Here is a 27,675-nt window from a genome sequence, read left to right as displayed (position 1 = left end):
AACGCGAGATGGCACATGTTTTTTGAAACACCCTGTATATTTCGACTTTTTATATTATTTGGAACGTTTAAAATTGTTTAAAAAATTATTTGAGACGTTTCAAAAAAATAGAGTAAAAATGAATTTTTGTGGCTCGCCTTGTCAAACGCACAGTTCGCCACAAAAAGTATAATTTTTACTCCTAATAAAACAATATACTATTTTGGTGTCACGTTCTGTTATAGCCAAATGCATTAATTACATATAGGTACCTATAATATAAATAAAATGGCAATAATAATCTCTTAATTTTGGACCTTATGTTAATTTTGACATATGCCTATTATCATAAATCACACCACTACATATGCTATTTCCTCTGTGTATTATCAATTGACCGATTTATTATTTTTCCTCCTTCTTTTATTCTTAATTTTCGACAATATCTCGTAGGCCTGTTGGATTTGCATAAACCTTTCCTGAGCGTCCCTCTGTTTTTCCGGATCTTTTACTTTGTCCGGGTGGTGTTCCCTGCTCAATGCACGCCATCTAGCGGTGATTTCCTGTTGACTAGCTGTTGGACTGACTCCTAGGACTTTGTAGGAGTTTTGTTCTCCTTGTGGGTCGGATAATTCTATTATTTGTTTCCATATTTCGTACCTAGAAAGAAAATTATCTATGAGAAAGAGACATAAAACAAATATCACAAGCTAGAACAATTGGGTCTCTGAATAGAGTGTTTTAGAGTAACGAAATAGGGAAAACGGAAGATTAATATACAGTATGTCCCCGGGTTGTCTTTACAAGAGGAAACACTTTTTTATTATTGACATTTTGAGAAAAATGCAATCTTCATTTTTAATGTTGATTTCATTCTTTGATAGATGGTTATTATTAATTTTGATTAACGTAACATTTTTGCTGTTATTAAAGTACCAAAGCAGAGAAAACGAGCTACCTTGAAACTAACAATGAATGAAATCTAATTTATATTACCATGCCTTTTGATTTTTAGAACTTTCTAAAGAAATTTCTACCATACTTTCAAGATTTTTTTAATTTTTTCTAAAACTGTATGGAAATGTGGAAAAGTATTACGGGATTAACGATTTTAGAACAAAAGCAAATATTTTTATAAAAAATTCATTTTTTTTAAATGTAAAGAATAAAAAAGCTTTTATTCTTGTAAAGACAATCCGGGGACATACTGTATATGAGACCATTGTAAAGAGCAATCTAATCTATGGTGCAGAGACATGAAAATAAGGCACGGCAACCAAATAAAACTGGCAGCAGTAAAAATTGATGCCTACAGAATTTTAGAAATTTCCCGAAGAGATAGAGTTCGAAACCAAGAAATTCCCCGGCAGAGGATATGAATATAGGGATCTTTGGCAACTGACATCGCACACAAACAACTTATACTGTACGGACATGTGCAGAGAATGGATGATACCAGACTTCCAAAACAAGTTATGCAATTGATACCCCAAAACCGGAAAAAGAGTGGAAAACCCAAGAAGATTTGGAAGAAGGGTATAACAAAAGCAATGAGTCCCAGAAATCTAAACGAGGGCCGAATGACGTTGAAATTGGGCATCGGACAACAACGTAAGATGATAAGTATACAGAGTATGTTGAAAAATGCACATTCAAATTTCAAGCAATGGTAAAACATGGGTTCGGAAATTCATAGTTTTAAAGATACAAAATGTTAAAACTTAAAAAAATAGTTTTTTTTCTAATTATCATAAATACCATTATTTTTTTTTAATTTGCTACATTAAAACATCAATGTTATAAATTTTATTTTGTTATCAAGTACCGTATGATCAAAAAAAAACGGCGTCCAATTGGCCTGGAAATGACTATTGTTGACATTTCCCATATAATTTTACATATAAAATGACAGCGATCTTCATTTCATAGCCATCGCTGACGCCGTTTTTTTTTCGATCATACGGTATTTTAATAGTTCACTCCAGTTGCAAATTGAAATTTATTTTTTTAAGCTTTTTAATGAGGTTGTTTAACGAAAGGACAGATGATATGACCAAGCTAGCTACCATCAATACTCTTCTGCGGTGCTGCAAAAAGAGTCACATGAATGGCCACGTATCTCTAGAATGATAGAGAGATTTCACCAGAGACAAGCGAAAATATTAATGGCAGAACATTCGCCAAAACTTAGACAGATAAGCAAAGTCAAAAATAGGGATTGCAAATTTACCGACTTTTTAAATTACCGGTAATCGGTAATAATATAACACATAACTTCTAATTGCATTGTAGGAACATATAACAAAACCCGTTATATGAGTATGTAATAACACATGTTGTACAGTAAAACATAACATTCAATTTAAACGAAAAAAACAAACCAAACATTTTAGGTACTATAATATATTATTTAATTAGTATTAATTAAATTAATAATATTTGAATAATTTGATTTTTTTTTATGTTTAAGAGATAAAGCTCTGAAACAAAGCTTGTGTAAGTATCTTCGCTTAACTAGGACCTAATAAAGCCTAGTGTAAATTTATTTTTTTAATGATTACTGGAATTACCAGTATGAAAATGTTCATAGTAGAACATTCGCCAAATTCTCGGCAGATTTGATAAGCAAAGACAAAAAGACTGTCAAAGCTGTAGTAGTAAGTCTACTAACAGGGCATTGTAAGCTTAATAGGCATCTAAAGCATATATGGGATTGCAGGAAAAAAACATCTACAGATATTAGAAGAGGACCACGATAGATCTAAAAAGGTCGCAACGCCACGCCATGCCACCTCAACAATGTAGTCTAAATCTACCTTTGTTAGTAAATTTTTTACTTACCACCCATGAACTTGTGCGTACTGATACGTCTCGTACAACGACTGTTTCAAATCCGTCCACCAAGGACTAGTAAAGAAGTGATGTAAAGCCTCATGTATAGGAATTTCGTCACCGTTTGAATCAGTAATCTTTCCATTAAAGTACAGGTACGAAGACCACAGCCCGATGTACAAAATCCCACAGAAAACCAGAACACCCAATCTCTTAGTTAAGGGTTTCTTTTTCTTCGGTTGCCTTCGCCATTCCTTTGAGTACGTATCGAATGTGAAGGCCGCTGTGAACATGACTATGGTTAGCCAAATGTTCTCATCGAAGAAGTACCATCTGCTGAAGTAGGATAAGTATGAAGTAATTATAGTCACTTTAGGGCTGCCTTGTTCTCTTCCGATGTTACCAACGATCCATACGCCTAAAATATATCATGTAATATTAATTTAGTTCATTGAAGTAGTTCTAGTTAGGGTAAAACCCGCTACAAAGGTATTGACATTATACAGGGTGGTCCGAACTGTATTCCGGAAACATCGATACTATATTCTGCAGATAAAAATGAGTAAAAAAGTTCGTATAAATGTATATCCTAAAATGCTTAGTTTGGGTGATACAGGGTGTAGAAATTTCTTTTTTATTTTGATTTTTTTCAAATAATTTCTGTTGTAACGTCAATATTTGGATCAAAATTGTTGTCAGGGTGTTTTTTGACATGAGAAATTTAATTTAGATATCAATATTACTCCTACTTGTAGAGGGTGCCACCTATACGTCGTACAAAATAAAAACCGTTGCATGTCATCGAGCACGTGCGTTGATTGTAGACAGCATTGTTGCCAGATTGAAATCGGAAGAGAAATATTTTTGAAAAATTTACTATATCTAAGATCTATTAAAAATTCTAAAATAAACTTTAAATTGTTAACAGTTTTAAATAGTTTCAAGCAGCGCTGAAAAAAATATTTTTAAACAAAACATGTTTTTTTATTGTTTAAAACAAATTTTTATGGTTTTAAAGAACATTGTAAATACAAAGTCGAAAATATGTTTACAACACTTTTATACTCTGTTTTAAACCATATCATGTTGAGTAATGATAAAACCAAAGGACAAAACTTAATTCGATTTTAGAAATCTTAATGGTGCTCCTCCAAGTAGTAGTACAGAATTAATAGTTTATTTAGACAATATTAAGTTGAGCTGATTACTCTGTTTTTTATTCCTTATGTATTATAGTTGTTTTTTATTTTGAAAGAGTTTTTCTCATTTTTTATTGAAATAAACACCTACACACCAAACCTATTTAATACTCTGTTTTAAACAAATATTTAAAACAAGTAATGGTGTCTTAAAAACATTGTTTTAAACATTTTGTTCAATTAATAACAGTCTGGGTTTCGGGCAATTCAAAATATTATCTATTATAAAGAGTGGTACATGATTATAAAATATATAGACAACTTTTTGAAATATTCCAAGAATTAATAAATATTTTCCATAGAAGATTAGTAGGTTATGTTTCTCAAAATAAAAAAAAACTCACTTCACTTGTCTACTTTAAAATACTTTATTATAATATAACGGGCCGTTATTGTCCCTTTCTTTCTCAAAATATTGTAGCAGAGATGACACTAATTCTTGGCACCGACTATTTAACTGCTTAGACATTTTTCGAAGAAAAAACTAACAACTACTACACAAAATATTCTGAAAACAACAGTTTTCGATCGATAGATAAAGTTTTAAAAGATTCAATACACACGAGACACAACTTTCAACTAATGTTCAGAAAATTCTGGCAAATTTCAAATAAACGTGGCTGCAACCGCTTCCTCGCTGCAACCAACCGCTGCAACCGCTTCCTCGCCGTTGCCAACACACTATCGAGTAGGAGATTTAAAACTCATTGAGAACGTCCCATAGGGGCCATATTTGTGTAGTGGTAGCACTGCACACATTTATTAGCCTAATGCCCGCAACGGTTTTTATTTTGTACGACGTATACATATTTTTAACTGGTTTGATGAGTAATAACTTTTCGTCCGTACCTGTATATATTGAGTAAAAAATATACATTTACGAAGTTAAAAAATTCTCTTGGTAAAAATTACCAAGAGCTACGATAAGGGCTTTCGAGATATTTGGAATTAAAAAAAAATAAATTATCAATACCTGTCATTATTGACATAAATTAAACATGTCGACTAAATAGTTATTAGACTGAAATCATAAATTTGATTTTTTTTTGTGCCAAAAGTTCAACACAAACTATTTTATCTACCATCATGTTTTCGAAGAAAAATTTATAATTAATTTATAAAATATAAGTTCCCAAATTTACCCTTTCAGTCAAATAACTATCTACTCTATGTGTTTATTTTTTGTCAATAATGACATGTTTTGGCTATTTCCATTCTAAATATCTTGAGAACGGTTGCTCGTAGCGATTTTGAGTAGACATTTTTTACGTGAAAAATCACGAACATGTATATTTCTTCACTCAGTAGGTTTATACATATATGGACGAAAAGTTATTACTCCTCAAAATAGTTAAAATACATGTAGGTGGCGCCCCCTATAAATAGGAGACATATTGACATCAAAATCCCCCCCAAATTCTTGTCAAAAAACTCCCAGGCACCAATTTTCATCAATATTTATGTTAAAATTACAAAAATAAAAAATCGGTCGTAGGTGTACCTTAAAAATATTTATACTAAAATTTTTGTAGGAATGGGTGTAATTTTCACCTTAATACCGTAATTTTTCTTGATTTTTGTAAAATTAAAAAGTTAAAGCACTTAGCAAAACATAGGCACCTCAAATCTCATTCAAAAGGGAATAACGATTCTTAAAATATCATAAAAAAAGTGTTTATTTTTTAAAGTTTGATGCCCTCTAGCGGACTAACGAAGCACTTTTGTATAGATGTAAATTTTGTCCAACGAACTTATTTTGATTCCAAAAATACGTAGCAGATCTATGTCCATGGAATATGGGACACCCTGTATTGTAGTAAAAAGTAGTTTTTCTTTTAAGTATGTTTCTACATACTACTGTGCTATTATAATATACAGGGTGAGTTTCCTACAATGTTCTCTATGGGTATCTCGGAAACTACTAGAGATAGAGAGTCGGTTAAATGGGGAAAGAATTGCAGTTTTGTGGGGTCATAAATATGCGCCTTTCAGATTTTTGAAAAAGTTCATGGCTTACTAGATATTTGGAAAAAAACAAATTTCGGCTATTTTAAAAATTGCCCCTAATTCCATTATAAGTTATTTTAGACAAAAAGTTTTCAGATAAAAGTTGTAGATAATCACCTCCTTAATGAGACTGTGTCCTCCGTTTTCTTCTAAAGCCTGTCATTTTTGACATATGACACAAACATATGTTTTTTTAAATGGAAACCATAGTTGGCCATGACTTCATAAAAAGCGCCATTTTTTAAGCTTTTCAGCGATATTAGCTATAATATGTTTTCTTCGAAAAATTACTGAGTTATAGCCAATTCTTATCATTTTTAAACAATTTCACTTAGTTAGCCATGGAAACAACTTCAATCGCCGTTGCTCTCAGAAATATGAAGCTGTCACATCCAAACTTTGTAAATTAAAATAAACAATTGTAAATATGAATTTTTCAAATGAAGAAAAGCGTGTAGGATTATTGGTTCAACTTTTTTTGACCATACATTTTCGAGGATACGTTGGCCGGTGAATGTTACTTTTCTTAGAGAACGGTTTTAAAGACATGTTAGAAAAGTTAAATTTAGCTATTGCCAATTCTTATCTTTCTTGACTAATTTCAATTAGATTGCATGGTATTCTTATTCTGTTATGATTTATAACTTAAAAAAAGTCAGATTACTAAAAGTTCCTTACAATTTACATTACACAAACTAAAGCTTAAAAAAATAATATCACTGCATACACTTTAAGTTAGTTTAGAAAGTGTTCAAAAAATCCGCCAATTTTGAGTTGCATCTTTTTAAAACTGAATTACTACCTATTCTCACAGAAGGACCGGTCGACTTAATTAAACTTCTCTCGTACCGCCAATTCGAGTGCCTCTCTTAATTCATTAGTTCTTTTGTAAACTTTATTGTTAACCATACCGCATAAAAAATTCTAAAATGGATAGGTCAGATGATCAAGGAGGCCCATGCAATTGGTCCACCTCTCCCTATCCCTGAGTTTGCATAATTATGATATAAATAATTTTTAACATTTCTTTCATTATGGGGGGAGTCATAATGAAAGTCATGCAAGAACCACTCTATTGATGCGCGAGTATCTACACGCTTTTCTTCATTTGAAAAATTCATATTTACAATTTTTGTTTATTTTAATTTACAAAGTTTGGATGTGACAGCTTCACATTTCTGAGAGCAACGGCGATTGAAGTTGTTTCCATGGCTAACTAAGTGAAATTATTTAAAAATAATAAGAATTGGCTATAACTCAGTAATTTTTCGAAGAAAACATAATATAGTTTATATCGCTGAAAAGCTTAAAAAATGGCGCTTTTTATGAAGTCATGGCCAACTACGCTTTTCATTTAAAAAACGTATGTTTGTGTCATATGTCAAAAATAACAGGCTTTAGAAGAAAACGGAGGACACAGTCTCATTAAGGATGTGATTATCTCCAACTTTTATCTGAAAACTTTTTGTCTAAAATAGCTTATAATGGAATTAGGGACAATTTTTAAAATAGCCGAAATTTGTTTTTTTCGAAATATCTAGTAAGCCATGAACTTTTTCAAAAATCCGAAAGGAGCATATTTATGACCCCACAAAACTGCAATTCTTTCTCCATTTAACCGACTCTCTATCTCTAGTAGTCTAGAGGAAACTCACCCTGTATGTAGCTACAATAATTATAGAAAATAATTATTTATTATAAATAGCAGATATTGAAATAGAACAGACCAATTAAATTAATATTATTTAGTACCTCTTTAATTATTATTGAAATTAAATCTAACTTGGTATGTTATTACTACAATGTTCAAAATACCTGAAATAGATTTATAATAGACATATTTAAATTAATAAACCCATAATGCACTCTAGAGGTCATTATTAAGTACACATAAGTTTTTTCAAGCTTAAAAATAAGGAGCTCTATAAGAAACAGTGACATTTAGTAATTAAATCTCATTTCATATTTGATAAAAATTTTAAAAATGGGGGTCAAAGTTAATGGAGTGTGGATTAATAATATCCGCTATGGATTAATAATATCGACGATACGGTCTTAATTGCAGACAATATACACGACCTACAACAACTGGTCAACAAGGTAGGAGAAGAGAGCAAAGCAATGGGTTTAAACATCAACATCAATGAACCGAATTTTTGATTATATCCAGAAACCCAGATATGTTTATAAACACCATCCTAACATTTAACTCAAGGCCCATAGAAAGAGTAGATAAATTTAAGTACTTGGGCATCTGGCTCTCCGAAGATTGGACATCAGACAAGGAAATTAAATGTCGCATCGAACAAGCTCGGCAGGCACTCTTGAGGTTTCGAAAAGTACTTGTCTGTTCTGATTTTAACCTTAGCCTTAGATTAAGATTCGTAAAGTGTTATGTGTGGCCGGTGCTCCTTTATGGTATGGAAGGTTGGACATTGAAAGCAGCTACCATCAACAAATTGGAGGCTTTTGAGATGTGGCTATATCGCAGAATCCTGAAGATACATTGGACGGCTAGATTGACAAATGAGGATGTTCTCAGACGCGTTGACAAAGAGCGTGAATTATTTGAATTGATTAAAAAGAAAAAGACCGCATACCTGGGGCACATAATGCGAAACCCCAAATATCAATTCTTACAGTTGTTGATAGAAGGCAAGATCGAAGACCGGAGGAGTATCGAAAGGAAGAAAATGTCTTGGCTGAGGAATATTAGACAGTGGACAGGGCTACTCGATGTTCAGTCGTTAATACAGACCGCCCGGAACAGAGAAGCAATGGAAAATGTTATCGCAAACATCCATTAATGGATCTGCACTAGAAGAAGAAGAAGAAGAAGAAAAATTTTAAGAATGATAATTTTTTTTTATTTGAGAATGTAAGTAAAACTCTTTCAAAATAAGTTAAATAAAATAAATTATATTGAAATATGTATACATAGATCGTCCTAATTCGAGTATTAGGTACTATACAGTGTTACTAACTCATATGCTAATTAAATGACTATAACAAGTGCTATAATTGATATAATGAATTAATTGCTTCTCTTACCTAATGCTACCGCCAATGGAATAAACCAATGCAAATAAGTGTTTAAATTGATACCATAAACCTCATCTTCTGGTATAGCAAGCATTACCAATTGACCCCAGAGGTATCCTACCATCAAGGCGGATATAAACCTGCTAGTTGAAAATGGAGGCTGAAAATAAAAGGATTATTATTGCAGCATAACTACTGTTTTTTTTTTAAATAAATATAGTATAAAACAATGTTTCTATAATTTTATAAATTATTGTTTTCCAATTAGTGGACATTTCAATTATATCAAAATTATCTATAATGATTTTTTGTAAATTTGGTCTTGAATGAAAAGCTTTAATGGCGTAATTTATTTTGTAAATGGTAAATTACAAGAGAAATAATGATTTAGATTTAGGCTTAATTTAAATATAATGTTTCTTTAATACAGTAATAGATAATATTATTATGATTTCTTTAAAACTTTCTACAGTATATCCCTGCATTGTCTTTACAAGAGGAAAATCTTTTTTATTATGAATATTTTGATAAAAATGCATTTTTTTTTATAAAAATTGCTTGTTCTAAAATGGTTATTCCCGTTTAAAATTTTCCAAATTTCCATACCGTTTTAGAGAAAATTAAGTCCTAAAAATCATAACATGTCTCTATGGTAATATAATTTCGTTTTCGTTCTTTGTTAGATTTTTGCTGATCATAGATAAATGCAACAAGTTTAGATTGGAAAGCCCGTAAAAATTTTGGGTCGCGAAATTTATTTGGGTCGCGACCGTTATACGCGATCTGGCGCTGCTATATCGGTCGCTAAGAACAACGGCAGACAAAAACAGAAATAATTTTCTATTGTCAAAGTCAGAATCTTCAAAAATCATAATAATCTTTCAAAATCTAAACCGCTCTCATTAAAGAAATTCCGAAAAGTGTTTATAGCGTCCATTTTCAAAGTAATTATTGCTATCTTGTGAGTTTAATTCAAGTTTTATTTACTCCAACCGGTGATAATTGTGAAAAAGTGGCATTAAAAACTTAAAAAGCTGTGCTGTGAACTGTGAACTGCAAAAACCATCGTGGATCGTGGTATAACGTCGGTTTCCAATGTTTCATAGGTATTTCATACATGCGTCCTTATATAAAATAAAGGTTCTTGTATGCAACGCACTGTATTTTATTTATAAAATTAAACGAAAATAATAATAAATTTGAATAAACAATATTTGGCGATATAATTCCGGAAAAAGCCGAACCGCTCCGAAATTTTCAAAAGTTTTGGGTCGCGACCGTTGCAAGAATAGCGCCAAATAGTGTTTACATTGTCCTTATGGGCACTTTCCAATCTAAACTTGTTACATTTATCTATGTTGCTGATAAATACGTCATATTTTTTGCTGTGTTTAAAAATTGATTTAGTTCAATGCTACGAAAAGAGTAATAGTGATATAATAGCTACCGGAAAATGTGATACTTTATCAACAGCAAAAAGTATAACGTTAATCAAATTAATTAATCACATAAGCACTATTAACTAAATTAACACTATCTTCAAACTTACTTTTCTATTTCTCCTCATTTTCTCTATCAAGTCCTGCAAAAACTTCGGGTCATTATTACAATCCCTTACGTATCTAGGAATCTTCGTAATATCGGCCAACCATCCCAAACCGTATCCTCCGAGTGTACTCCATGTGAGAAAAGCATGTGCGTCCCTCTCCAAGTAGAAAAGGTGAAGTCCAAAAACTCCACCGAATAACCAGAAAACATAAGCCAAAAAAATGCTTTTTCTTGGTTTATTTGGGATAATGATCACTTCGGTTTGGGGAAATTGTGTTGGGGGTGGTGCTGACTGCGTTTGGGGTACTAAAAGATCATGTTTCTTTAGTTTTAGTTTCTTAAGGAGGGAGTGTTAACTTTATATAAACAAACTTGGACAGAAAGAGTGTTAAATTATATTTAACTTGCTGGTATACATACTACAAGGGGTTTCAAAAAACATGTGCCATCACTCGGGGGGAAGCAAGAGCGTCATATCAACATAGGTCCGATTCTGCTTTATTTCGCAGCTATAGAGTGTTAAAATTTTAATAATCTTTCGATTTATTATAATTTCCTTCCAAGTACTTTATATTATATTTATATACCGGGTGCGTCTCAAAAGTGGCTCACCCCTATAACTTTTTTACTTTTTTAGCTAAAAAAACGAGATTTGGTATGTTAGTATATGACATAAATTAGGATTGATTGGTGTATTCAATTGTTTTTGGTCACTTCCTGTTTCACCGGAAATAACTACAACTTTTGATTTTTAAATGGCACCCCCGGGATTTTTTAACTTCATTCGATAGAAAATGTCACTCTGAATAGAATGACATATCATATATCAACTTTTGACATTTTCGCATATGATTTATTTGAAATTATAACTTGCGGTTAGTAACGAAAATTTGAATTGAAATACCAAGTGCGTGGTATCAAAATATTCGTAAAAAAATGCTTTTTCTAAATATGCTTACGAGCCACCCTCGTTCCATTTGAAAAAATTGAGAAATGATTGATATGATAAAAATACGATTTGAGCATTTTCTAACTGGCCTGGACAAGGCACTAAAAACATTAGACCATCAAATCTATTTTTCCAAAGCTCCTTGATGAAGAATTAGTGTTTTTAACATAGTCATGGCACTCTAATTGAATTTTAAAATATAACTTTTTATTAAACGAGAACGTCAAAAGTTGACATATTCTGAATGACTATTCAGAATGTCATTTTCTATCGAATAAAGTAAAAAAATACCGAGGGTGCCATTTAAAAATCAAAAGTTGTAATTATTTCCGGTGAAACAGGAAGTGACCAAAAACAATTGAATACAGCAATCAATCCTAATTTATGTCATATACTAACATACCAAATCTCGTTTTTTTTTATCTGAAAAAATAAAAAAGTTTTAGGGGTAGCCACTTTTGAGACGCACCCGGTATATTCCGGAAATATTTACAGAATAGCATTTACTTCATCTTCATTTTTATCTTTATCTTTATTAGTGTTAGCATTTTTATTTTGTCCCACAACTGGCTATTTATTTTTTTTAGAAATTTCATTAGTCAATGTGTAGGTTTTCCATTAGTCAAATTCCATTAGTCAATGTGTAGGATTTCTGATCAGGTTTTATTGTGTATTACCAAATATATCATACGCTATCAAAAGTTCCATTCACTAAAATAAAGTATTTTTTAATGAGCCGCCTTGTATTTTAGAAGCATAGCATTAGACAACGTCTTGGAAGTGTGTCAGATAGCATTTTTTTCAGATTTCGAAAGCCACTCATGTAATTTCTTTTTAATAGTTTATTCGATATTTGAAAAATCATACACCAATGTTAAATGTTTATTGGTTTCAAAAGGATATTGACAGTGGCAGCTGTTCTCTGTCATTTTAATTACATATAAATTGTATTTTGCATCATTTTCGAAACATAGTTGGAAATATTGTTTAGTTTTAAATATACAATTTTTACAAATTTTTATTACCGTAAAATAAAATTATTAAAAAGACAACATATTTTTGCAATCAGAAAAATACGTGCTAATACACTTTTAATATACAGGGTACGCCCTTTACAAAAATATAATATATATCAATAACTCTGAGACAATTGACAACATATGATATTGTTGGTAACGTACACAATAAAATTTGACAAAACAACCCCACAATTTGTTTTTTTAATGAATGTTCTATCTCCAAAAATAGAAAAGTTAGAGCTAGTTAAAAGTGCACCAAAATAAAAACTAGTCAAATAAATTTTTTGTTACAGGTTTTAATATAATTCCATCCTAAACACAGGTATAACGTTAAAAATCTAAATATATGAATGATTTGATCATGTGTTTAATAAATCGCTAATATATGGCTTGAAAATACCGGGTGTTTCTCAAAAATGGCTCACCCCTAGAACTTTTTTTATTTTTTCCAATAAAAAAAACGAGATTTGGTATATTAGTATATGACATAAATTAGGATTGATTGACGTATTCAATTGTTTTCGGTCACTTCCGTTTTCCCCGGAAATACTACAACTTTTGATTTAAATGGCACCCTCGGTAGTTTTTTACTTTATTCGAAAGAAAATAACACTCTGAATAGAATGACATATCATATGTCAATTTTTGACATTTTCGCATATGGTGTATTTGAAATTATAACTTGCGGTTCGTAACGAAAATTGGTGTGGTATAAAATTATTCGTAAAAAAAGCTTTTTTCAAATATGCTAATGGGACGCCCTCGTTCCATTTGAAAAATTTGAGATATGATTAAAAATACGATTTGGGCATTTTCTTACTGGCCAGGACAAGACACTAAAAACTAAAAACATTAAACGATCAAATCTATTTTTCCAAAGCTCCTTAATTAAGAATTAGTGTTTTTAACATAGCCATAGCACTCTATACTGAATTTTAAAATACGATAAGCGAGAATGTCAAAAGTTGACATATGATATGTCATTCTATTCAGAAAGTAATTTTCTATCGAATAAAGCAATGAGGTTATATGGAAAAAAAGTAAAAAAATATCGAGGGTGCCATTTAAAAATAGAAGTTGTAGTCGTTTCCGGCGCAACAGGAAGTGACCAAAAACAATTGAATACGTCAATCAATCCTAATTTATGTCAACACACAAAATCTCGTTTTTTTATTTGAAGAAATAAAAAAATTATAGGGGTTAGCTACTTTTGAGACGCACCCGGTATAGTTCTATTTTCCGAGATCAATGTCAAGGGCGTACCAATGAAATGGCCAGAAGGGTTTCTTAAACTTATTCCAAATGAAACAATTATGATATTTGGTTGAAAAAAAATGGTTAAATTTGAAATTTCTTGGATTTTAAGTAGGTATAATCTTTAAGTATAAACCAAGGGGGGGTTATAACTATTATAGTAAATATATTTCATCTACCCTACTGCTTAATGATTTTTTTTCTCTTACTGATCACCTCAAAACTACACAATATTATTTAAAAATCTATGTTTTTTTACTATTAAAATTACTTGTACTGTAGACTATCGTCTCTTTACTTGGTCTCTGAGGTCCAACGTCAGCATTTTCGCTGCTCTGAAGACCAAACAAATTGCCCAGAACGCAGAACAAGTTCTTGGCAATGGACTGCTTCAGATGCTGTGGAATTTTACCACTTCCCACATTATCCTGAGCCTGGTTCTCACTTTTAGGTCTTTTCCTATGTTTAGCGCTGCTGTTCTGATTCATTTTCACAAATTCAGCGGAAAAAATGCACTTGTTATACGGAAAATCACCTTGCACTGTTCAAAAACGTTCCGGTTAATATTTTTTTACTAAACAATGCTTAGTACACGTAAGTATTACATATTTGTAGATAAAAATCGTTTATTTAACAGTTGCACATACATAAAATTCAATGCGAAACAAGTTTAAGGTTTTGCCACACTATTTCGCGAAAAAAAATATGTATTTTCATGCGCGTTTTTGAGTATTTAAATAGTGATATTTCTGTTGGTTTTGAATGGAGAATAATTTTAAGTTCACGGTTGGCATTTTTTGTACTTTTAGCAAAAGGCTGACGACGCGTCGTACGACGAACGACTGACCCAGGATGGCACTAAGTAGGCCATGAATGCTTTTTACTGTTATACCTGGTCTTACCTGGTTGGTGCCTAAGACATTTGGGAGGGGTCGGGACAAACTGCATGAATGATAATTGCGTTGTTGATGGAAAATAATAATAAAATTTTATAATAGCAGACCCGACCACGCGTTGTTGTGGCTAAGGTCAGTGATGGGGCAAGTACCCGATATATTAAAATTTAGGTAAATACACAAGTTTTTGCACCTGATATACCGGGTGTGTCTCAAAAGTGGCTCACCCCTATAATTTTTTTATTTTTTCAGATAAAAAAAACGAGAATTGGTATGTTAGTATATGACATAAATTAGAATTGATTGACGTATTTAATTGTTTTTGGTCTCTTCCTGTTTCACCGGAAATGACTACAACTTTTGATTTTTAAATGGCATTCTCAGTATTTTTTACTTTATTCGATAGAAAATGACATTCTAAATAGAATGACATATCATATGTCAATTTTTGACATTCCCGCTTAATAAAAAATCGTATTTTAAAATTTAATCTAGAGTGCCATGGCTGTGTTAAAAACACTAATTCTTAATCAAGGAGCATTGGAAAAATAGATTTGATCGTCTAATGTTTTAGTGTCTTGTCCTAGCCATTTAGAAAATGCTCCAATCGTATTTTTAATCATATCTCATTTTTTTCAAATGGAACGAGGGTGGCTCATTAGCATATTTGGAAAAAGCATTTTTTTACGAATAATTTGATACCACACACTTGGTATTTCGAGTCAAATTTTCGTTACAAACAGCAAGTTATAATTTCAAATAAACCATATGAAAAAATATCAAAAGTTCACATATGATGTGTCATTCAATTTAGAGTGTTATTTTCTATCGAATAAAGTAAAAAAAATACCCAGGGTGCCAAAGGGTTTAAAAATCAAAAGTGGTAGACATTTCCGGTGAAACAGGAAGTAACCGAAAACAATTGTCATATACTAACATACCAAATCTCGTTATTCTGAAAAAATAAAAAAGTTATAAAGGTGAGCTATTCTTGAGACGCACCCGGTATACCCAAAGGATCAATAAATGGTATATTGAATTTGGGTAAATACCATTATACCCGGTATATATTCAATCATACCCACATTTTTAATTTATTCTAACAATTTTTAAAAACAATTTCTTGTTAGATTAAAATTATTGAATTACTAATATCGCTATTAAAAAATATGGGTTGATGGTAGAAGGGTGAAAATTTAGGGTTGTATGTATTTTTTAATGCCAAATCATAAACAAATTAAAATAAAAAATTTTGTTAAAAAAAATTGGGGTGGGCCACCCTTACCATCACTTAGGGGTAAAAAATAGCTATCCACCTATCCTCAGAGCCTCTGATGATACATATAAAAGTTCATCAAAATCGGTCAAGCCGTTTCTAAGGAGTAAGGTAACAAAAAATTAAAAAAACAAGCCTTATTAAAAAATAGGGGTTGATGGTAGAAGGGAGAAGATTTAGAGTTGTATGTATATTTTAATGCCAAATCATAAAAAAAAATATAAATAAAAAATTTTGTCAAAAAATAAATTGGGGTGGGCCACCCTTACCATTACTTAGGGGTAAAAAATAGCTATCCGCCTATCCTCAGAGCCTCTGATGATACATATAAAAGTTCATCAAAATCGGTCAAGCCGTTTCTAAGGAGTAAGGTAACAAAAAATTAAAAAAACAAGCCTTATTAAAAAATAGGGGTTGATGGTAGAAGGGAGAAAATTTACAGTTGTATGTATATTTTAATGCCAAATCATAAAAAAAATAAAAATAAAAAATTTTGTCAAAAAATAAATTGGGGTGGGCCACCCTTACCATCACTTAGGGGTAAAAAATAGCTATCCGCCTATCCTCAGAACCTCTGATGATACATATAAAAGTTTATCAAAATCGGTCAAGCCGTTTCTAAGGAGTAAGGTAATAAAAAATTAAAAAAACAAGCCTTATTAAAAAATAGGGGTTGATGGTAGAAAGGAGAAAATTTAGAGTTGTATGTATATTGTAACGCCAAATCATAAAAAAATAAAAATCAAAAATTTTGTCAAAAAATAAATTGGGGTGGGCCACCCTTACCATCACTTAGGGGTAAAAAATAGCTATCCACTTATCCTCAGAGCCTCTGATGATACATATAAAAGTTCATTAAAATCGGTCAACGTAAGGTAATAAAAAATTTAAAAAAACAAGCCTTATTAAAAAATAGGGGTTGATGGTAGAAGGGAGAAAATTTAGAGTGGTATGTATATTTTAATGCCAAATCATAAAAAAAATAAAAATAACAAATTTTGTCCAAAAAAAATTGGGGTGGGCCATCCTTATCACCTAGAGGTATAAAAAATTAAATTTCATCAAAATCAGTTAAGCAGTTTCGGAGGAGTAAGGTAACTAAAACTGCGACACGAGAATTTTATACAGTATGTCCCCGGATTGTCTGTACAAGAGGAAAAACTTTTTTATTATTGATATTTTGAGAAAAATGCATTCTTCATAAAAAGTTTTGCTTGTTTTAAAATGTGTTGTTAATCCCGTTTATACTTTTCAAAATTTTCATACTGTTTTATAGAAAATTAAGAAAAACATGAAAATATTGTTGAATTTTTTCTAAAAATCAAAAGGCGTTTCTGTGGTAATATCAATCCGATTTCATTCTTTGATAGATATATAGTTATAATAGTTATAATTAATTTCGATGCTGATAAAGTATCATATTTTTCGATAACTATCATCACCGTTTCTGTAGTATTTTAAAACAACACAAAATATGACGTTAATTAAAATTCTATGAATAAATCTATCAAAAAATTAAAACGAAGTTATATTGCAATAGAAACGCGTTTTGATTTTTAGGAAAAATTCAACTGTATTTTTATGGTTTTGTGTTTGAATTTTCTCTAAAACGGTATGGAAATTCAAAAAGCATAAACGGGATTAACCATTTTAGAACAAGCAAACATTTTTATGAAGAATTATTTTTTCTCTTAATGTCAATAATATAAAAGTTGTTCTCTTGTAAAGACAATCTGGGGACATACTGTAGAAAAATGTTCTTGTTTTAATCGATTTAGACATTTTTTACTTCCGTTAGAAAATTGCTCCTTAAATATAAAGTCACTGAAAAATTGGGAAATTTCTTTCTATGGATCCTCCAGTGATACTTTTACAGATTACAGATATTACTACAAAGTCCAATTTAAAAAAAAAAAGTTTAGTTCAATAGGTAGAAATACATTTGTATGCATGTACTGCAGTAAAAACTCTAAGTAGGCATAATTAAAAAATCACTTATGTTTTATAGTAATTAAGCACTTATAATTTAATTTTAGAAATATTTTTATAACTTTTGCACCATTACAGTAATTAAATATTAATTAGTAATAAATACAGGAACTTATAATCTGTGGAAAGTCCTACAATTATTGTTATATTTATTATAATAAATGGCTATCAATTACACCAATAAGTAGATATATGCATATTTCAAAGTGCATGACTAGTTCTTATAAAATGTAAATTATTCTACTATTTTTTAGATTCTGATAGACAGATAATAAAAAAAAACTATATATTTAATGACAGAAAATTCCATTTTTTTGTTTACATTACAAAGATGTAAGCAAATAATTTGTTAGAATTTAGGTTCAATAATATATCATATATGAAACGTGGGCTACTCTTCAAAATCAAGAGTTTTTATTTCTTGGTCCTAATTCTGGGCAAACTTCATTTAATATCTGTTATATTTTTGTAATATTTTTTTATGATTTGGTTTGCTTTAGTTTGCATTATGAAATTATGCTAGAAAAATATATTTTCCAAATATTTTTGGTATTATTTTTTTCTAGGACTGTACTCATCGGGGGGTTTCAAAAAACATATGCTACCTCTCGTGGGGAGATTCCTCACGTAAAAATAAGATTTATTTTTCATATCAAGATAGGTCCGATTCTGCTTTGTTTCGTACAGGGGCGTAGATAGGTGTATGCTATGGGGGTGGTACTATGATTAAGTCGCAAAAAAAATCACCGTCGGAATTTTTTTGTCGAATTAAAACGACGGCGATTTTTTTGTCTTCAAAAAGATATAAAAACATAACACAAAAATTAAAATATAGATTTGTAAATAACATAAACAAAAATTAAACAACGACGTTTATTAGTTAATTTTCTATAAACTATAAAAAAAACTCTAAACTATCAAAAAAAACTATAAAAACTATAATCTGCACTGGCCAATAAGAACACTTTGTGTGCTTTTAATTAGGTAGAACATATTATAAACGATAAATCAACATAATTAAAAGCATACAAAGTGTTCTTATGTCGGATTTTAATTTAAAAAAATCTTTTCATAGTCAATGACTATTTCAATTCTCGTATCTCGTCAAGCGTCAGGGGGGGGTACTGTCCCCCAGTACCCCCCCCCTTATCTACGCCCTTGGTTTCGTAGATACAGGGTGTTAAAGCCTTAATAATGTTTCCATTTATTATAATTTTCTTCCATGTACTTTTAATGATTCGAATGAAATTTTGAGGGTAAAAGTTACTATAAGTGCTACATATTTTAATGCTAAAAAAGTGTCGATAAATTCATCAGGGACGTACATATGGGTTATCACTGGAATATTTTAAAAAAAACATGTGCGCCACTGACTTTTCGTTTGATATCAAAATTGTGTCGGCCGTTTAATGCCAATTAAAAGTTATCTCTTGATATTTTGCCAAATTCGGCCTCCTTGATGAGATAAATTTTGTGAGCAATTTTATGAATCACAATTAATAAAGTTAAAATAAAAATAAAATTAATAAATTATATATTTTACCTAATTTATTATTAAATATATTATTACGTTTCTAGTTACTCACTATTGTGGTTTTAGAGTATATGACGGGTTAACACCAAGTCGTATATGTCTCTCTATTGCATAAATTTCCTTACTATAGTTGTAGTTTTTAGGATTACAGCTTTCTGCATGTTAGTATCAATGTATGGGAGTAGATCTATTGATATGTTGGGAGAATGCTTTTGTAGTTATACCTGTTACTGATATAAGTATAGGTATAATTGTTACTTTACTTTGTTTCCACATTTTCTGAATTTCTATAGCAAGTGGTGTGTATTTTCAATATTTTCTCTTTCTTTTGATGTTACGTTGCTGTCGCTGGGTACAGCGATATCGATAATAAATGTTTGTTTATCTATTTTATTGATCAGTGTTATGTCAGGCCTATTGTTTATTATTGTTATATCGGTATGGATTGTTCTGTCCCAGTACAGTTTATGTGTTTCATTTTCCATTGCGTTTTTGGGATATTATTACTATTAGTTATTATTATTATTATTAGTCCAATCTACAGCAATTTCAAATAAAAAATAATAGTGTTTCAGATAAATACAAAAAACCTAATTTTAAAACGTTTTAACATCCTGTAATTTCAAAACTATGCATTTCCATACCCATGTTTATAGAAACTATTTTTCATATTTTTTGATGAGGAATCAATGAATACTTATTTAAAACTTTCGCAAGTTAATGATATTAAATTTTTTAAAGGTATTATTATAAAGCTATTAGACTTGGATCAAGGCAATAATAAAAATGCGTTTATCTCATTAAGGAGGCCGAAATCGACAAAATATCAAGAGACAATTTTTAATCGGCATTAAACTGCTTACAATATTTAGCTTTAAAATATGTCGCATTTATAGTAACTTTTACCCTCAAAATTTTATTTGAAACGCTAAAAGTTTCTGGGTTAAAATTATAATAAATCGAAACGCCCTGTAGCTAAGAAATAAAGCATATTCGGACCTATGTTGATATGAAAAATAAATCTTATTTTTACGTGAGGAATTTCTCCACGAGAGATGGCACATGTTTTTTGAAACACCCTGTATAAGATAGCAGTGATTAACTTCCCTCCTACAGGGTGTCAAAAAAATAGATTTTTGACACCCTTTATATAAATAATCGAAACTCTAATGGCAATTTATATGTACGTATGTATGTATGTATGTATGTATGTATGTAAGTAATGTAAAATCTACAAATAATATTAAATATTAATAAAGTTATTCAATTTTACTCTAAAGTCTAAAGTAGCAATCAAATTAGCCAAGGTGGGATTATAAATTATTCACTTTGTGCAGTCCGTCTGAACCCAAAAGAAAATAAAATTCAGGTGAATATTAACAGTAGTCACCAAATATGCTTGAGCCGCATTTCACTAATTTGAGTTTAAAAATAGTTCAATGTTTCTATGTTATCAAAATTGTTGTAACAATCTTGATATGAAACCTTATTACTTCGAGTTTTGCTACAAGTTTATATTCAAAACATTGTCATATTAGTACGGAATTTTTTGTTCAAATATTATTTACCTACTACAATAAAAAATAAATCACAGGGCATTAAAATGTCCTGAGTGCCTTGAGTAATTGTTTAAATAAATATTATGTCAAAGAAAAAATCTGCGATATAATCTTATCTCACTTTAGTAGACAGGGTATTCTTATGTATTATAACTTTTCATGTATCTAGGTACCATATCGCATTTATATTTCAATATATTATAACAAATAATTTTCAGTATTTGTCCAATACATAGTAAAAATCATAAACAAAAACATTTACATTTTGGCCGGGATATATGGACTCATTTTTGCTGTAACTGTATTTTTATTAATATTATTATGACATCATTAATTATTTAAAATTTATTATAACATAATATAATATTAAAATTAAAATGAATTATAATAAAATATATTTCGCTACATTAAATTGGAAGACAGGCGAAAATAAATTAATAATTTTTAGAATTTAAATTCAATAAAGCTTTCATAGAGCTTCTAATCTATAGGCAACTAAATATACAATCCGTGCCGCATTGCCGAGTTTTATTATTTTTCAGATAATTACGACTACCTGCATAATAATTTGAATAAACATCTTAATATATTGCAAATCTGAATAAATAATATACCTTAATATGATTTAGACATTTATTAATTTAATTTCGATGTTTGAAAATTTAAAACAAGCTTCATAAACAAAAATGATATTAAATATTTTGGTTGTTACTGGCAACACAGCACCTATCAAGCTGTTACAGAGAATTTGTCGTGTTTTGACAGATGACAGATAACAAATCCATGGAGGAATATCGATAAAGTTTTTGTTTATTTACCGATTTTAATAGTGAATATTGTTAAGAAGCCATGTGAATTTTGTGAAAAAGTTTAAAGTTCTTAAGGTAATAGTTTCAACTGTTATTAATTGTTTCATTATAAATAAGCAACTGCTATAAAATAAGGTTAAAATCGAAGATGTAATCACAGTGTATCTAGAATCGCCTAGTTTAGCCTTTTTTCTCTTGTTTTTCGTGAAAATCGGTCACAGATGATGTGTTTTCTCGCTACTAGAGTTGATTTATTTAACTGTAATCAGTTAAGTTAAAACTAAGATGATCGTCTAATTCAGGTATTTATTTAAATTCGTATTTTACCTTATGAACATATAAGTTTTTGTTAAACCCTTTACAGTAAGTAATCATTAGCATTATTTAACTGGAATAGATTAGATATTATAGAAATATATTAATAATATTTCCTCGGATTTTCTGTAACATATTTTAATATATTTCTTCTGCATTTTCTCCAAATAGTAGCCTTGTGTAGCTTGTTCAGGATCAAGACATTTTCTGCAATTATTTAGAGCAGACATTTAGATATTTATATTAAAATATCCACCAATTTAAGATTTTTAATATTGTGGCCAATATTTTATATATATTTATCAATATTTGGTTTTAATATATAGGTTGTTCCTATGTACTTAATCATGTATTAATGTTACATACCTACTTTTGGACGTCATCAGAAAAACATCTGATTTAAAGAATGCCAAGCAGCATTGATTTTTCTGATTATTTTCTAATTCATCTTTAATATAACACAGGGTGTATGAAAATATTTATAAAATGCTATTAACAATTTTTTATAGTTGTTAAATGGGTCTTTTTTCCCTGAATGTGTTAATATTCTTAGAATATACCACAAACTAACTTAAACAGATGCGACACCTTATGGGAAATTTTGTGTTCAAAAAGACCTATGTTCGGAAGTGCGACGACAGGGCGGCGATACCGTCGATGAAGGCAAAATATTCGGCCAAACAAACAGCTGTGGTGACTTCAAATCGTTCCCGCACTCCCCCCTTCCCTAAGCTTCCATTTCTTTCGTTCTTTCTCGCATTTAACCTTGCCTTTGATACACCGCGCCGTCTCGTCTTGCCGTCGCAGCCGCCGCACGATTATAAAGTCAAAGCGAGATTGCCAGCTTGAACTTTTTTTATGTGAGAATTAAATGTTATATGTACTTGTATTAGCGCTTTCTCCTGGATAATAATAAATAACTATTACATGATGTTAGGAAATATCAGCTAATATTTATTTGTAAAGTATGAGAAATTTACAAATTTTAACAATCGGTTAAGATCAATACATATGTATAAAGAAAATGACGATTTCTTTAAAATTAAAAATTATATAAAATATCAGAAATATACAATTCTTAAAGAATAGGATCTTTGTTGTCAGCTTGCCGTTTGTATTTAGCTGTACTTCCAGCTGTTAATTTCAAATATTAATCTAAAGTCTATCTACTATTAGCCAGCTTAAATTATCTTTAATTATTTTTATATCCTGCTTGTTAATAGTTTTATGCACTACTATAATTTTATTTGATATTTTAAATTGATTTAAAATTTAGCAGCTGATCTTTTATATAGCAAATAGGTACTTTTATGATACAGACACGGCATATTGTTTGCATGTGCCGTGATACCGATATAGTTTATACAAATTGGTAAGTAGAATTGGCAACAGTGTCCTAGAAAAAGGATATGGGAATCTAAGATGGGAATATTGAAGGTTTTCAGAGGATTTTTAAGTCAGTTTCTTCAGTTGTTTCACATGGATATTACATACATCATTATTATTAGCTGTTTCCGATTTTAATTTTCTGTTGGGTTTTGTTGGTTTACATTTAGTTAGTTCACGGTGTTCTTAGTATTGTTTTAGTTAATTCAGCTATTCAGTTTAAGTTTCTTGTTTTGATTTTATTTAAAATGCTTTTAAAAAAGTGTGCTTTCAATGGATGAGAAAACATTTCACTATAAACTGAAGAAGATACATTTTTTAGATTTTCTAGGACTAAATTATATCAAAAACTGTGGGTGTTTTTTCCGAAAATACCTAGATTTTCTAATACGAAAAAAGTGAATTTAAATACACATACAGTTCGATCAAATAATCGACTTATTAACTACATATACTTTGTAAAAATATTATACTTCTATGCCAGGTAGTAATAAATTTTCATGCCAACTTTCACCCCTATCATCCCCGAGATGATGAATTTTCAAAAATCGTTTCTTCTACTCTATACTATTGCTTCCCAATTATACTTAAGCATATTTGGCCAAATTTTAATTCATAAATATTATGTACTTTTAAACCACATAGTAGTAACGAATTTTCATAAAATTTTGCCCTTAATTTTACCCCTTTAGGAAATGAGTTTCTAGAAAACGCTTCGTAAGTATGCCACACCGAAATATCATACTTCTATACCAAATATTAACGAACATTTACAATCATTTTTTCCCTTATTTTAAGGGACGGATTTTTTATTGAATCCCTAGAGAAACCTTTATTGTGTAATGTTTTGAATGAACAGGTTTTTATTTTATGTTTTGCTTTATAATTGTTCAGCCCTAATTTTACCCTCCTCGGGGATGAATTTTCATAGTCGCCGCTCATATAGTCATTGCGTTACTTAAGAAACCTTTGAAATTATTAATAACAAAATTATTGTATATTCTTCGGACGAGATTTTTACAAATTTTTATATAAATTTCCACCACTAATTTCACCTCTTTAGGGGATGAATTTACCTTTGTCAAAATATTAAACTCCCACAAACAATTTTTACGGAATGTTTGTACCGACTTTTTCCCTTTTTGGGAGATGAAATTTAGGGATAATTATAATAATTATAGTTCGTTCCAATGGAGCTGAGAGCACAGAGCGCCTATAATAAACGGAAAACGGAGGTCGGGTGTCAACAAATTTTTATCTCTTATATTGCAAATGTATTTATATTGCAAATGTATTTAGACTAAGAAGAAAGAAATTGTGACCCAGACCACCCTGTAATCGGAAGTATATGTATAGGAAGTGACTCCGCTGCCGGCGCCGGCTTCCACAATTCGGGAGCATAGATGCCTGCTCCGAAAATAAAAATGTTAACGTCAGAGACTAACCAACGCTAAACAAATGTAAATTAATAAAAACCAATCCAACCCCACCAAATAGCTAACCTATCCAATGCAATCAACACCAAATAACCAACTTAACCAACGCAACTAACTCCACCAAATAATCAATCTAACCTCACCAAAAAGAGTGAAACCAACGCAATCCGTATTTTGATTGCTATTAAATATTTACAGCTTTTTTAAAAATAAAAACAGCAGTAAAAAAATAAAAGAATTCTAGTTTGGCGTAAGATTTGAACCACGGACCTCTCGTTCACGAAGTGATGACCTCAGTCTCAGTAACGGAGCCACAGCTGCTCTTGCAAAATTGGATATAGCTAGGCGTTACTTTCCGCCGTTCTTTCAGCCGTCAATGGAACCGGAGCCGGCAACCATTAAGGGAACCGGCGCCGGCAGCGAAGTCACTTTCTAATAATTATATAGTTAGAAATTATATAATATAAAATAAGAAATACATAAAAATACCTAATAGTAAAGAACCTTTTTTAAAATGTATTAATATCTTTTAGTTATTATTAATTACTAGCGTGTACCCGCGACTTCGTTTGCGTCGAATTAATCATTTGTAATGGTGATGATAAAGCAAAGCAAGAATTTCCATTAACATACAAACTGGATAAAATGTTCTCACATTTATGTCCTGAGCCCCAGAAAAAAACAATATGGCGATATTATTATATAACTTGGTAATATTTGACAGGTAGTTTCATCTCGTTGGAATTTGACTTTCGAAAAATCTGTTTGCCAAAAATAATTTTTTTACGTCAAGCAGTTTAAGCAGAATCGTAGTTAATCAATTACCCAACTTTTTGGAACACCCTGTATGATTTTTTAAAAAAAATCAAAATATGTAAAAAACAAAATAAATTATGCGTGTCCAAGCGTTTTCTCGAAAGACTAACCGTTTTTTAAATATCAAATATTGTAATATTTGAGGGGCATTTTCACCCTCTTGGAATCGAGAAACCCCTCCTTATCGAATCTCTGTACCCTACAGTAAATCCGTTTACCAAAAATCAGCTTTAAACGTCAAGCAGTTTAAGCAGAATCGTGATTACTCAATGGTCATATCTTATGAAACACCTTGTATAAATTTTTAAAAAATCTTAAAATATGTAAAATAACAAAACAAAATATACGTTTTTAAGAGTTTTTCCGAAAAACTCATCGGTTTTTAAATAAAAAATATTCTAATATTTGAGGGGTGGTTTCACCCCCTTAGAATTCGAGTTTCGAAAAATCCCTTCTTATCGAACCTCTACACCCTAAAGTCAATCCGTTTTCCAAAAATCAGCTTTTTAGATCAAGCGCTTTAAGCAGGATCGTGATTAATCAATGACCAGATTTTTCGAATCACTCTGTATACATTTTTAAAAAATCTTAAATTATGTAAAAAAAACAAAATAAAATATACGTGTTTAAGCGTTTTTTCGGAAACTTGACCGTTTTTTAAATAAAAAATATTGTAATATTTGAGGGATGGTTTCACCCCTTTGGAACTGGAATTTCGAAAAATGTCTTCTTATCGAACCTCTACACCCTAGAATCAACCTGTATGCCAAAATTGAGCTTCTTACGTTGAGTGGTTAAGAATTTTATATATATTAGTAGGTATAGATTGTGAATGTATCAAAAATTGAAAAAAAACTAATGAAATTAAAATCATCTCTATTTGATTCCGAACTACAAAATTCCCTCTCTATTTTCTACACAAAGGAGGCGTGGCTCCTTAGTAAACGAATGGAGGTTACTTTGCTGGTCCGCTGTAAAATTCGCCTATATGACAAATCTAACGGAAAAATTTGCCTGGCGCATTCGCCAAAATGTAATTTTCACATTTGCATTGTTTGTCGCATCTGTTTAGGTTAGTCTGTGAATATACCTAATAATATAATATTAGATAGGGTACCCCATAGTACTAGGTAAAATAGTAAGTGAATGTACTTTACTATATTTTAAGTGTTATTATATTTTTGTTTATGTTTGATTGTTAGTTTTTTTTAATTTCATTGAGAATTTAACTAAGAATTCTTTAAGCAGGTGAATTTTGTGTAAAAATTTGGTACCAAAATGGCTCAAAGTACCAGTGGAGGTACGTCTTCAAGAAAACACCCCAGAGAACATGATACTGCTTCTGTGGTGTCTTCCAGGATTGGTGATGTCACAGAATGGGAAGCAAATGAGGTACATTTTAATATTTTTGTATATTTATATCAATTAATATTATAAATTTGCTTTAGGAATAGATACATATGATATAGATAGTTTAATTATGATGTTTCTGGTTTTGGACTACAATTTCTCAAATTATTGTTTTGGTATATTTTTTCATAGAATTTTTGCAGTTACTGTTAATTAAATCACAGCTCTATTACTACCAGCTGGTCATCTTAGCTTTTAGCTTGTTTACGCGTCAATCTGCTACGCTAGATGTGGGACCACATTGGTTTAATTTAATGCACTTTGCGGTAGTTATTTATTAGTTTATTAGAATTTTTTTTACTAAAAAGGTATTTTTACTTATATAAGAAATATTACATTTTTACTTAAAAAACCATAATAATATTTGAAATCAACAATTATTATAAATTCTTCATTTGATATAAATCTTTATTTAGGTTA

General features: G+C 30.5%; 2 protein-coding genes across 8 annotated transcripts in view; one reads left to right on the top strand and one right to left on the bottom strand.

Moving 5' to 3' along the window:
- Window positions 1-19: 19 nt before the first annotated feature.
- LOC115875520 (dnaJ homolog subfamily C member 22) lies at window positions 20-14,692 on the bottom strand. Of its 3 annotated transcripts, none has more exons than XM_030890998.1 (5): window positions 14,089-14,692; window positions 10,609-10,913; window positions 9,069-9,219; window positions 2,821-3,229; window positions 20-639 (listed from the first exon to the last, which is right to left on the bottom strand). In XM_030890998.1, exons 1-5 carry the CDS (start codon window positions 14,315-14,317, stop codon window positions 369-371), a joined length of 1,365 nt encoding a protein of 454 aa, XP_030746858.1. In that variant the 5' UTR covers window positions 14,318-14,692; the 3' UTR covers window positions 20-368. The 3 variants fall into 3 exon arrangements, with proteins under 3 accessions (XP_030746858.1, XP_030746859.1, XP_030746860.1); XM_030890999.1 differs by having other exon boundaries at window positions 369-639; window positions 14,101-14,692; XM_030891000.1 differs by having other exon boundaries at window positions 369-639; window positions 14,128-14,692.
- A 7,151-nt stretch (window positions 14,693-21,843) lies between these two features.
- LOC115875519 (coiled-coil domain-containing protein 102A) overlaps window positions 21,844-27,675 on the top strand; it is a 31,540-nt gene continuing 25,708 nt past the window's right edge. For 3 of the 5 annotated variants that reach the window (XR_004049018.1, XM_030890994.1, XM_030890997.1), the window contains exons 1-2: window positions 21,844-21,967; window positions 27,094-27,237. Coding sequence is in view for 4 of the 5 variants with exons in the window: in XM_030890994.1 (XP_030746854.1) it covers window positions 27,124-27,237 (114 nt within the window). In the remaining variant the exon portion in view is untranslated. Of the gene's footprint in view, window positions 21,968-22,179; window positions 22,195-27,090; window positions 27,238-27,675 lie in introns of those variants that run through there. The other 2 variants (XM_030890995.1, XM_030890996.1) reach the window with 2 other exon arrangements.

Source organism: Sitophilus oryzae, unplaced genomic scaffold (assembly GCF_002938485.1).
Source record: "Sitophilus oryzae breed Bouriz unplaced genomic scaffold, Soryzae_2.0 scaffold_1389_pilon_pilon, whole genome shotgun sequence".
Taxonomy (NCBI): domain Eukaryota; kingdom Metazoa; phylum Arthropoda; class Insecta; order Coleoptera; family Curculionidae; genus Sitophilus; species Sitophilus oryzae.
Note: the sequence above shows the minus strand (reverse complement) of the source record. Positions and strands in the feature narration are given on the sequence as shown.

What these genes read in the sequence shown, in the direction of transcription:
- LOC115875520 (XM_030890998.1), bottom strand. Translation starts at nt 14,317, where the DNA reads ATGAATCAGAACAGCAGCGCTAAACATAGGAAAAGACCTAAAAGTGAG. An exon ending in CAGTACAAGTAATTTTAATA is followed by an intron (nt 10,914 to 14,088) that starts GTAAAAAAACAT and finishes ATGATCTTTTAG; the next exon opens with TACCCCAAACGCAGTCAGCA. An exon ending in TACGCACAAGTTCATGGGTG is followed by an intron (nt 640 to 2,820) that starts GTAAGTAAAAAA and finishes TTTTCTTTCTAG; the next exon opens with GTACGAAATATGGAAACAAA.